Below are 12,876 nucleotides of genomic sequence, written 5' to 3'. Positions count from 1 at the left end.
GTAGTTCCAAGATCACTTCATGCTGTTTTTTGTAACCGCATCAATTTTTTTATGTATCTCTTTGTGTAACAGTATTCCTTGCACCTGATTTAGGAACAAATCAATGGGAGGAAAAGTTTTTAGGCTTATTCTATGCTCATTCTATGCTTATATTTTAGAGAATCTGAGGTTAAGTATGCTTTTAAAAAAAGAGCGTATTATGTGAAGCTATGTATTTTGAGAGCCCAACCATTTTAAATCAGGTGACAACGCTACTACCATTACACAAACATTAAATATATCCCTAACTTGACAGTATGAGAACAATATAAGCATACGAAAATAATTTTACTCTGTTACACCAGTTTGTTATACATGCTATGTACTACGAAAAAAAAGCCAATTTGTAATGCAATAATAAAAACATCACTGTTAGTTTGGCATCGTACAAAAATTAGCCACATATTAATGTTCATGTCGTAAAAAAACATGTTTTTTTGTTTCATTCCAAATTAAATCAGTAAAAAACAACCATATAGGTAACACATTTTACTAAGCTATATATAAGGAGTATTAGGACTTCACAAAGCGGTCATTATTGGTCATATATATACTAGTCAAATGCATCCAAATGGTTATGATTGTTTGAACTGAATAGATATCTCTAGTTTATTTTATAAAACTGAACAACTCATATAAAAATAAAAGGGAAAAGATATTATTTCTAGTAACTTAGCAGGGATCTTTAAAGAGACAAGATAAAAAAATAAATATATCTAGATTCTTAAGTCAAATTATTTCTTTTTCAATGCTTCTAGGTAATGACCAAGTTGTTCTTGGAGCAGAGGATTCTGAATACTTTGAAGAAAAAAGTTTAAATCATCCTCCCGTCCATCCTGAAATTCTTGCAGAAACTTCCTCCTTGTTAAAACTTTTGTCTGGATTCTGCCAACATCTGGAATTTTCAACCATTTTTCCATTTCTGCCAAACTTTTGTTCATCAACTCATCTGGTTTTACTACTTCATCAACCATGCCAACTTTAAGAGCTTCAGTAGGAGGGCACATTATACCTAAACTAAGCAACTTTTCAGCTTGTCGATGACCAACAAGAAGCTTCATGGAGTTGCTTAACCAAAGAGGAGCAGCAAGCCCGAGTAAAGTTTCATTTAATCCCATTTTGTGCTTTCCATCTGACAATAGTCGATAATCACAGCTGAATGCTATTGCACACCCGCCTGCAGGACAAGCACCATTAATGGCAGCAATCAAAACCATACTACTACTAAATAATTTGTACTTTAAATCTTGAAAGCTAATCCAAAACTCTCGCAACCTGTCAGGCTTAGGCTGGTACATTTCTAATATGTCGAGACCAGCACTAAACACTGGTACTTTTGAAGTGATTACAACTCCACGACAATTCTTGTCCTTTTCGAGATTGTCTATTGCATTGTTCAGTTCTGTTATCATTTCTAAACTCAAACTGTTGACACGGCCCTTCTTCATTTCTAATATGCCATACCCTTTTTTCGAATCTGTGGTGACATCCAAAAACTGATAGCCAGCTGTGGAGCACAAACGAGTTCCTTGTTGAAAAAGCAATCTTCCTTTTGAGGTCAACGCTAACATTTTGTTGCTCTAAATAACATACAGCATGAGCATGAGTTAGATAACAAAAGACATGCAAGATATTATGTAATCTTGGATTTCTTTTTTGTTGATGGCTAGGATATATATACTTATGCAAAAAAAACTTTTTAAGACTTTAAATGTCCCACATTTACATAAAAAAATTTTTTTGCTAATAAACATGCCTTTTAAAAATATCTAATGTCTTTTGCAGTCCAGAAGTTTAGCAAAACAAGTTAAACAGTATTTAAACATGGTTAATGGTCTGATAATTATAACAATTATATATATGATTTAAAGTTAAAAACAAAATATTTCAATTTTTAACACACCACACATGGCACTTTAACATGAACATCGCAAACCATCATGACTTTTGGGACCTTAAAATGGTAATCACAATGCTATCACAATCTTTTCTCATTGTGAAGATCCTGATAGCATAGTGGATTCAGTGCGCCATGCAGGATACCTGTTTACAATGTTACCTGTCCCAATTCCAGTAATAATAGTGGGTCAAATGATAAACAACCATGCGAGAAACGAGAAGGATTAGTAAGACGAAACAAAGTACTTTTTCAGATCACTTCTAGGATTAAATAATCAAGGGAAACAAATTTTCTAGTCATTAAAGACTGCAACTTATTCCAGGAATTAATGGCATTAAATCTAACTAAGTTTTTACCAAAAGAAACAGCATATATTAAAGGTAGGGAGATTGAGCAAACCAATCTTCTTTGCCCAAGTGCCTTGAGCATGGGTGAAGTCAACCGCAAATGTATAAAGATAGAAGCAGGACATTTTTCATGAAATAGTTTATGTAAAAATAGAATATTGTGACATTGGACAATATCAGAGAATTTGAGGAGCTCAAAATTACCATACAGGTGACTGGATAGTGACGTATTCAGAGTTTTTTTGGGACTACCGTTTTCTTATACCCAACTTTTGCTTAGGTTAGTATCTCCGTGAGGCACCACCAAGGTTGGTGCAGAAGGGGAAATTTTGGGTTTTGAGTTCCCTAGATTGCTGGAAAATGGCTTTGCGGCACTCAAAACAGCAAAATTTTATAGAATTATTATATACTTGCATTTTTTACATAATTGTTCCAACTAGCTTTCTGTGTTTAAAGATAAACTGATTAAAAAGTAAGTTGTACACATGCTATTTACGAACTGAAGGTCAGGGGATCATTAAGTTGAACATCGAAGAAGTCACCGGTGACATGCTTCGACAGTGCTTGTCACAGGCACAGTTCAATGCAAAGCAGAACTGTACAGGAGACTCAATTGTTAGAGTCTTCGCAGAACACCTCTTCTCACAAAACCGAGGGCAGGACTGACTTATTGCCTGCTGTGTCGTGTGGGAGACAGAACTTCTGGACTTCTTTTTAATACAATATACAATTTTTTTGATCATTATTACTAAACATGTTCTCTTTTCCCTTTTAAAAAGATTTTTTAAACTTTATTGAACATGTGTTTTCTTTGGTATTACATCATGAGAACATTTGTCCGAAAGCTGTATTAAGGTGCGGGACACCTAACCTATCACATGTTCTGGCTACATTTAACTTGCATGGGTGCGCACTCTTCTCACAGTATTCTTTGTGACTTTAATGTTCTCTATACCTTACGTTCTTCATAATACCATTCATTTAAATTTCACAACAAAATTATGTTGGCAATTTTTTTTGCCGACGAAACTACGGTATCTTTGTAACGTCGGCAGTGCCGAATGCTGATGTTAATTTAAGCCTTATGAATTATTGATACGAAGTTTTGATACGAATTACCAACCAATAAAATTGTGATTACCAACCTTGTCCCCAGCGCTGTATTGATTTTGACGGGAAACCTTTCACTAGCCTACGTTCACAGACATAGAGTTAGGTCTATTACATAGGCTGAAGCTATCGTTCACTCGATTTATTTTGAAATTGCCAAGTGAGTAAAGATGGTGGTAGGCTCGTGAATTCAAAACATTCAAATGTTACGAATGTGATCGCATGTACGTCAAACCCAAGCAGTTTAATCGTTTTGAAGGATCGCAAATTTGCTGAAGAAAAACATACTACTTAGAGCTTATATTTACTTCATTTTTGGTATAAGAATTTGGGATCCCATACGGGTAAACTGGTAGCAAAACCCCTCTGGATATGTCGGTGCTGGATGATGCTCTTCGAGATTCAAAGACATGAGTCGAATAGCAAAATTTTGCAAAACCATAATATGATTAACGTCAAGACTGTTTGGAGGACCCCAAATTTTAATTCAATATTGCAAGTGTGAATGAAAAATGGCATAGTAAACTAGAACTATATATAGCTACAGTCGTTGTCACAATATGTTGGGACAAGACAAGGAATTTCGAAGTTCGTAACCACAAGTAAGTGTGTAGGCTCATTCTATATATATTAAATTCACATATCTTCAACTTGTCAAAGTTCAATTTTCAATGTTCAGAGTGGACTTAGGACTTCGGATCTTAGGTTATTTGGTAAATCCGAAATTCTTAAAATGTGCTACTTGTTGCTGCCGTCAGCAAGGCCATTAATCACGATTTCGGGGCCTTCATGGTCCCCGACGTGAATTATGTCTAGCAAACACTCTCTGCCTGGCCTGCGTGTGTGCAAAAGTAGCGACTTTGCAGACTGCCGGCTGCAGAGTATTGACTAATTCACTCTTTTGTCCATATTTGGAAAATAAGTAAAAAACTGCATTAGTCTCAATATTTTTGTCCACGATTGTAGCTAGATAGCTAGCTAGCAAATACTAAAGTTGTTTTGGAAAAAGTGGCAAAATTGTAGCTATCATTGCGTTGCGTTCTTTGTTGTGGCTCATTTTTTAGATTAAACGTTACTGGACAACAACACTAAAAAATAAAGTTAAATCCTACGCATCCACAGATCACAGACCGAGTAAAAACTGCATTCTGTTGCTGTTTCTGCGCTGCAGTTTTTTAGGTATATATAATAGCCGACCTATAAAAACATGGATACGACCTGCAAAAAAAGACACTTCTTGGGGTTAGAAGTGACTTTCCAATATTTTGCGATGACGGACAGGCATTTATAAAGAGAACCTGGGCTTCTGGTACTTAACCACATTAGGATGGGTAGCTATATAATAAGTTATCACATCTTCTTTGTTGTGGGAAGATGCTTTATCCAAAATGCCATTCCGTGGTTTAAAATTTTAAAATCAACTCTTATTTAAAATACTTCGGCATTAAATATGGCTTCCTTAAGACGCACTTATTACCCAGATCCCCGATTTACCCAGATTTTATTGGTAGTTGAGCAGCAGCGTCATTAAACTGCTCCTGCTCCATTGGTACATCATAAATGACAGAAGGATCGTATTCAGGGAACTCTTCAACCACAGATGTCGCATGATTTTCTTCTTTTTTAGAGACAATGTTGATTATGGATGAAAACTTTTTTTTCAGCAGCCAAGCCGACACAATGAAAGTGGAGCTCTCTAGCGCTCTTCCGACTTATCGCCGTTTTTTGAGTCAAACCCTAATTTCAAGGGTCTAGCGCAGCACTGTTTCCTCGCTATACTGATCCTCTGCGCAAAGGGTCAATACCGCGGGCAATTACCGCTGTCCTGCAGCACTCTCGTACGACCGCAATGTTGTCACCCTGGTTAGGGTCACAACATAAAAAATAAAATGTCCAGTGCGTTAGAAAATGCAGCTAAAAATGGTCACATCGAGATTGTTAAGCTGTGCAAAGAATGGGGTGCAACGAACTTTAATTGGGCCATGGGACTTGCAGCTAAAAATGGTCACATCGAGATTGTTAAGCTGTGCAAAGAGTGGGGTGCGACAGACTTTAATGGGGCCATTCTTAATGCAGCTCTCAATGGTCACATCGAGATGGTTAAGGTGTTCAAAGAGTGGGGTGCGACAGAATTTGATTTGCCGATGGTACTTGCAGCTCTCAATGGTCACATCGAGATTGTTAAGCTGTGCAAAGAGTGGGGTGCGACGGACTTTAATTTGGCTCTAGAAATTGCAGCTGAAAATAGTCACATCGAGATTGTTAAGCTGTGCAAAGAGTGGGGTGCGACGGACTTTGATTGGGCTCTAGAAATTGCAGCTGAAAATAGTCACATCGAGATTGTTGTATTGCTGCGTGGTTTTGATATAATTCATGATGAATTGCTGCGACATCATCACAAGCGCAATTTTTATGCAAAACTATGGAATGAGGTAATGCCAGTGGCGTGGCATCCGGATCGATATTGGAATTGGTGTTTAGATGAGGAAGAAAAGCGCGAGATATCTAAATTATGGAAGTAATGACCAGTATTTTGATCCTGGTTGAGGTTTAAAAAATGTATAATAAAGAGATGCCTTTCCTATCTGCAGAACAATTTGATGCATTGAAATCAGAACACGAGAGTATTATGAAGTGGCGTGATGTTCCCACTGGAATCATATTCAAAATTGAGTATGTTGAAGAGATCAAGACCAAAAAAGGTGATGCAACTGTCATCACATTGATCGATTGCGATGGTGAACAATTTCGAGCATGGGCAACGAGTGTACTGAGAGAAGCTTTGATAGGTCGAACAGGTCAGATGTTCATCAAATCACTGGGAAAGAAACAATCTACGAAGAATCCTGGTCAATTTTACTATGATTACGACCTTGTGGAAGTGGAAGACTAAAAAGACAAAAAAAGTAATCTTTTGTGACTGGAGACAGTCACAAAAATAACGAAAGCCTAGCGCTGTTCACATAAACAAATGGACAAACTGCGACAAGAAGCTAAAGCCTTAGGTCTCAAAGGGTACTCCACGTTGAAGCGAATAGACCTTATTGAGGCCATACGCAAGGTCAAGTATAAGGATGCGTCGACACAAACGGACGGATTGTACTGCGAGCCTTGTGCTAAAATTGCATGGGAGAAAAATCTTGAACAATATTTGAGGGATCTCGCTCAGCGACGTGTCGTACATGATGGCGACTTGCTCATAGATCAAGATACAGGAGAAGTAATCGTCTAGTATGTTGACCAACATATTAGACTTTGTAAGCAGGTGGAGACTCTAAGTAGCGCTGGCATACTGCGCAGATTGCAGTTTTTTAAAAATTTCATCCTTGGCTTCTTGCCTGCCTTGTGCTAGCAACTCTGCACGTTCATTGTCGTTGATGGATTTCACAGCCCTTTTCGTTCGTTGTCGGATCTGCTCCTTGAGCATCCTATAGCGCTGTTTTTCCTGCATGATCCATGTAAACTCATCGTCTGAAATTATAACATCTTGGATCGCTCTGGAGATCTTATCGTATACAGTGCCTAGTTTTGATTCAGCTAGGAGTTTGATGCACTCATGTTTGTGCACCTTATACTGTATCCTTTTGGAAGCATTCTTGAGACCTACTTGACCCATGCCCACTGCAAGAGCCGCGGCTCGTTCTATCCGATCGTTCTACATTTGGTTATCTTCCAAAGTAACCTCCTTGCTAACAACTTCATGTTCCAAAATGAAAAAAGGAGATAAAGTGTATCGTGACGATAAAGATTTCCAGGATACATCTGCGACATTGCCACTAATAACGGATGGCAACAAGGTTTTACGCCAATCCAAGCAAGTACATGACGAATAGTTGTTTTCGTCACCCAAACAAACCGTTTAGTTATTATGGGACAAAACTTCGTACCAAAAAGGTTTTTTCCCAAAAAACACAAAAGGAGTTCCGGACCAAAGGATTTGTTGGGGACTCCTTGTTCTTGATTTATTCGAAGAGAATCTTGTGATTTTTTAAATTAATATCTAAAAAATTAAGTTGGTAAAACACACAAAGATTTTCTTTTTTAAAGAAGACTACTGCTTTTTGTTTTTCTTGGTCAAAAGATCAATTTTTTTTATTATAACTTAAAACTCACCAGCAACTCCGAATGATTTATCTTTTTGATAATCAGGGAAATGATAATGATTTTATCTCGAGATATCTAACTTTTACATCGACATCTTTCATGGATTCGAATATATATTTCTGTTTTTCTTTACAATCTACAAAAGTATCCAGTGGAAAAAAATTTTCGATTTTGATTTATTTTTAGCTTTTATTTTTTCTTTATAATATCCAAGAATAATAAAAAAAACTTTGACAACTTACCATCTAGATTTTTATTGTGTCTCCAGGCTTTTTCCGCGAACTCCTGGTAAATGCGCACCCAATGCATTTCGGTATTACGCAACAATACGTCATATTTGAGTGACGTAATTCTAATAATAATTTAAATTTAAAACCACGGAATCGCATTTTGGATAAAGCATCTTCCTACCTACAAGCACCGCCTCTGAGCTGCCATATTTATTTTGACGTGGATAACTTTACTGACCGTTAAAAAGGACGTAGGGTTTATTTCCGCTGAAACCCCTTCTCCCCAGCCCCAAAAGGGCCCCGAACAGACATTCTCCACTTTTTTTATCATCATTGTGCATCATTTTTTTGACGTACATTCCTCACCGGAATACGTAAAAGTTTTTGATAATGCTGAATAGTTGACACAATAATCACATCTTTGAAGAACAAGCTTTTCTGCTATTGCGAAATGGTAACTACCATTCTCGTCCCCAGAGCTCTTTGAGATTAAAACCTCTACTTTCGAGTTTATCTCAAAGAGCTCTGGGGTCGAAAATAAGGAACTACTTCTTTTTGTTATTTGTGTTGCAATTATAATATAATTATGTTATAATTGTACTTATGGGTGCTCCTGATGATGCATCTTCACAGTAATCTGTACCTCAATCGTATTAGAAAGTATCTACTGCCAGAGGTCAAATGTAATTTGTCGCAAAATAGAATTATTGTTAGGACATTCCAGTAAAAAATGGTTTTCTTAGAATGGTTTTCTTAGATACGAAAAAAAAGAAAGGATTTGACCTCTGGAATCTAGTGTTATATTAGGATCCCGGGGTTTTTTAAGTTGGCCGAAACATTCCTGCTGTAAAAATATGTCAGATATCAAGCAAGGGAGTATAAAAAAACTATGTACCACACTCACACATTTTTAATATTACGAAGCCTGTTGTTAAACGCTTTAATTTCTGTTCCAATTTTATTGCGAAACAAAATAAAAGGAAGGGAAAAACGCTTATCAAATTTGTTTTTGTAACCACATCCTTTTCCTGTTTTAAATAAGAATCGTAACAATTAGTAAGTGAAAAACGTATTTTTTGTGATTTGTAGCTATAAATTTCATGGGGTAAAGTGTAGATTATTATTAATCATATTAGAAAGCTTTCAATGTTTTTTATACACGTAATAAGTTTAACATGAGCAGCTGAACAGTAAAAATAAGTACAACAATACTAAAAATAATAAAAAAAATAAACAAAAGCCTAAATAAACAATGAGATGCTTCTCAAAATACAATTTCATAGATGTAAACTTCCAAAGGGGAAACTTTTTCAGGTAAACTTTATCCATAGTAAAGCAACATTATGCAGATAGTGAGGACCAACTCATCTGAATTGCATGTACCATTTGAGTCACCAAAGCTTTCAGATAACCAGTTAGCCAAATTTGATGTGTGCATTGTCTGTCTATCAGGTGTAGCTATTACGTTATTACTAGCCATTTTATACGTATTTTTCAAAGCAAGAAAAAAAATATTTCAGAATCATAGTAATACATTTTTACTCAGCCTTCTTGTGGCTTTGTTATTAAACCAAACATGTTTGTTGTTGTTTACAAGTGTACAAAGCATTTCAAGCAGTGGATCTGCATTAACTTTTTTCCGACATTTTTCTACGACATTATTGATAGCAGTTTCGTCAAACATAGTTTCCATCACAATCAACCAGTATATACTGATCAAATATAGTCTGGAATATGAAGCTGTGTTTAGTTCAAAACGGCAATACGGTTTGATCAGTCTAACATGGATCATACCGATATGCAACTTTATTTTTCAGTTCTTATTTAGCAATGAAAAGGTAAACACAGGAATAGTAATTTTTACAATTTTATCAAGTATAATTTTCATCTTATCCGTGAACACATATTTGTATTTTAACATTCTTTATCACATTCAAAAGATTGGCGTAGAATCAACTCTGCAAACTGACAGCAAGAGTTTGCTAAAGCTGAAACGAAAAGAGAAGAAAGCATTTCGTATCACCTTATTTATCGTCTCTTCATATTCGTTAACTTTCGTCACCTTACCAATTAATCATATTCTGATGTTATTTAGTATTCACCCAAAAGAATTTCTTTTGTTTTCAACTTATTTGGTAATTGCAAACACGATCTTTGATGCTTGTGTTTATATTCTAATGAAAGAAGATGTAAGAAATGAATTCAAAAGGATCATACTAAGAAATATGCGTTGGAAAAAATCTCGTACACGCATTGCAGCAGGTACAAATGTTACTACAATGAATACTATGTAAATGACTTCAAAGCAATAAAAGATAGAATTATATTAGGATAATAGAAATATAGAAATATATAGAATTATATTAGAATAATAGAAAAATAGAATTTTGATTTTATTATGTCAGACAAGTGTCAATTTTTTTTCGCGGGGATAAGGATTTTGTCCGAGAAATGCATGCGCAAAATTTTTTTGTAGAACTAATGTAATTTGCTCTCCCCGGAGATTTAGTTGAGGCAATTCTCTCTTGTGTCTGATAGATCCCTTTGTAATTGCAATAAATGCAAAAATTTGGGGTTATTTTTAATACACCTTTTTTGAAATATATAAATCATAATAATTATGACGTCATCCATAACTTTATAATGATTCTGTGCTTTTCAAATAAGAACATCAGATAAAATAATAAATTATCATGACAAAAATGAAGTTTTTAGAGCAATATAATGTTCTGGTTGGATTTTATTTAGATTTGAAGAAAATATTTGTTTTGAAAATAAGGCTATTCTTGGAAAGATCGGCTATATTAAAAGGGTTTGACCGAAACTTTCAGCTCGGAATTGAGGCACTTAATGAACAGAAACATTTACGAAATTAGGTAATTTGTTCTACCTTTTGCTAAGGAACATAGGGATAAGAATCATTTTTAGTATCGACCTCTTTAAATGAGTTTGGCATAATTAGGAAATTCGGGAAAGGTCTATTATTTTGGAGAAAATAACAATGAGGGGGGAAGCGTTTTTTTATCATTAATAAATTATTATTAAACAAAGGAACAATTAAACACTTACACGTGCTAATTGCTTAATTTTCTTTTCGAAAATATATTTTAGACGCAGTTTGTCGAAATATCTATGTTTCACTCCTGTTTTGGTGACATCGGAGTTAATTCTAAAAAAACCTTACATTTTGGACTTGATGTCCTAAAAATAATTCTATATTATGACCCCCTCTGTCCAGGAACCAACACATTAATACGAGAGAAGAAAGATTCGAGATAGAGAATAATAGTTAACTTAAAAGTGACAGGAAGGAACCAAAATATTACCTAATTAAAAAAAATTTGTTAAGAAAAAAAGTAATTTGAGATGTAAACAAAAAACCTTTTGTCTTTCACTTGTAATTACGCAGAAGCACATGGATAAAAACACAAGCATGCTCTCACACCCTGCAATCTCTTAGTTGAAGCGGATTGATACCGCAAGGAAAATTAATTAAGTACCAAATAAAAAGTCTGGTTGCGCAAATGTTTTTGTATCGTTTGATGTTACATCGTTAACGTACTGTTCAATCAGACCATGGGCATAACCATAAAACAGTCCACGTTCTGTCTTATACGAAAAACTCCATGTTGTCAGCATAATTTTTAACTTAACTCGCGAGTATTCGAAATCCCTGTTTATTTTTTAGCCAATACAATCGTGCAAACTTTAGGAAATTCTCGACAAACTTCTACAGTAGAACCCCCTCTTAACCCCCTTTATACTGTTTTTAAGGTGCCAAAAAGACAATTAATGTTACTTGGGGGGTCTATGAACCAAAATGGATGATTAAATGTCCATAAATTTGATGTTGCTTGCCCCCCTCCCATTAGGTTACCAATAGTATATACAGGATTGACAAATGGCCTGGTTGCAAAAGCTGTATTTATACTTCGGATCAAAACAAACTTTGGATTCTTGCAAGAACCCTATAAAACATTCTTGATACTAGATTCTTTTGCTATCGAAGCTAAAAGCTCTGTGAAGGAGAATCCACTTTAAATACCGTTTTTGGTAATACAACCATTATCATTGCTCCTAGGGCTATTTTATGCCTGTGATATGCTGGAACATTTACGATGAGTTTTCACATAAAACGTGTAAAGCCTTCATTAATAGCGATTTCAACCTCGAGGGACTTTCCAGATGTTTTTACTTTTTATGACGTTTAAATTGGAGTTTTAATTAACCTAGAAACTCTTGTAGTTTCTCATCTAATAGATAATCCTTGTCCCCAGGGCTTTTTTGTGCTTTAAGCCGTTATAAAATGCCCTGGGAACAAGGTTGGCTATAGATCTGTTCCTTATTTATTTGAATGGTCAGCTCAGGATGGTTTCTTATCACATCGTTCTCACAGGTAGCGGTACTTCTTTTTTCTTTGAGATTACTCATCTGCGTCTTACTGTAATTATACAGTCTAACCTGTCTACACTAGACGCACATGGGATAGAATTGCAGTCTAACCTGTCGACAGTAGATGCACATGGGATGAAAGAACACCGTAATATGCCTGCCGCGCTAAACTTTTTTTTCTTTATAAAAAACTGAAAATTTAAATTTTGTCTTTGAGGTTTAATGTTATGCTAATCCTGGAAATCGTTTTTATTATAGTTGATGTTTTATTTTGTCCTTTGAGCTTGTCATATACAATACATTACAATCTTTTGCAAGCCGAAAAGTTTCTTTAACATTAAAGTTATTTCCACAAGTTTTGATGTGTTTTTTAGTCAGAACAGACATAAAATTAAGCAAAATTTCAGCATTGTCGTTCTACCATTTTAATCTTTTTGACAGTCATGTATAGACTCATTCTTTTTTTTATATAAAATTTTCTTTATAATAACAACCGTTGCCTGCCTGTCTGTACGCGAGACAAAAGGTCGTACTGCAGACACACGAAACATTAATGCACAAAAATGATTTTCCCGCAAATTAGAGGGTATTTGTAAAAAATGTATTATTTTAAGTCCTTCTAGGGCAACCTCGTTCTCAGGGCAATTTGCCTTGTCGATGAAGTTGATAGGCCACTCCGTAATAACGGCTCAGGGGACACAAGACCCTGGGGACGGGGATGATTCTAGGGCTTTAATAAAATCGGTGTTGCTTT

The 12,876-nt window shown here is 35.4% G+C and overlaps 2 protein-coding genes across 2 annotated transcripts; one reads left to right on the top strand and one right to left on the bottom strand.

Annotated features, from left to right (window-relative positions):
• Window positions 1-773: 773 nt before the first annotated feature.
• On the bottom strand, window positions 774-1,610 carry LOC130656209 (enoyl-CoA delta isomerase 1, mitochondrial-like). Its single transcript, XM_057459074.1, has one exon. The coding sequence runs from the start codon at window positions 1,608-1,610 to the stop codon at window positions 774-776; it is 837 nt and encodes a 278-aa protein (XP_057315057.1).
• A 7,463-nt stretch (window positions 1,611-9,073) lies between these two features.
• LOC130656117 (melatonin receptor type 1C-like) lies at window positions 9,074-11,771 on the top strand. Its single transcript, XM_057458966.1, has 3 exons — window positions 9,074-9,992; window positions 11,419-11,536; window positions 11,603-11,771. The coding sequence occupies exons 1-3, from the start codon at window positions 9,074-9,076 to the stop codon at window positions 11,769-11,771; spliced, it is 1,206 nt and encodes a 401-aa protein (XP_057314949.1).
• Window positions 11,772-12,876: the final 1,105 nt, after the last annotated feature.

This window comes from Hydractinia symbiolongicarpus, chromosome 1, assembly GCF_029227915.1.
Source record: "Hydractinia symbiolongicarpus strain clone_291-10 chromosome 1, HSymV2.1, whole genome shotgun sequence".
Taxonomy (NCBI): Eukaryota; Metazoa; Cnidaria; class Hydrozoa; order Anthoathecata; family Hydractiniidae; genus Hydractinia; species Hydractinia symbiolongicarpus.
The sequence above is the reverse complement of the archived record's forward strand: the minus strand, read 5'-3'. Positions and strand labels throughout refer to the sequence as shown.

Coding starts and splice junctions, on each gene's coding strand:
- LOC130656209 (XM_057459074.1), bottom strand. CDS start 1,610: ATGTTAGCGTTGACCTCAAAAGGAAGATTGCTTTTTCAACAAGGAACT.
- LOC130656117 (XM_057458966.1), top strand. CDS start 9,074: ATGCAGATAGTGAGGACCAACTCATCTGAATTGCATGTACCATTTGAG. Junction 9,993..11,418: donor TCGTACACGCATTGCAGCAG/GTACAAATGTTA, acceptor TTTATTTTTTAG/CCAATACAATCGTGCAAACT. Junction 11,537..11,602: donor CAATTAATGTTACTTGGGGG/GTCTATGAACCA, acceptor CCCTCCCATTAG/GTTACCAATAGTATATACAG.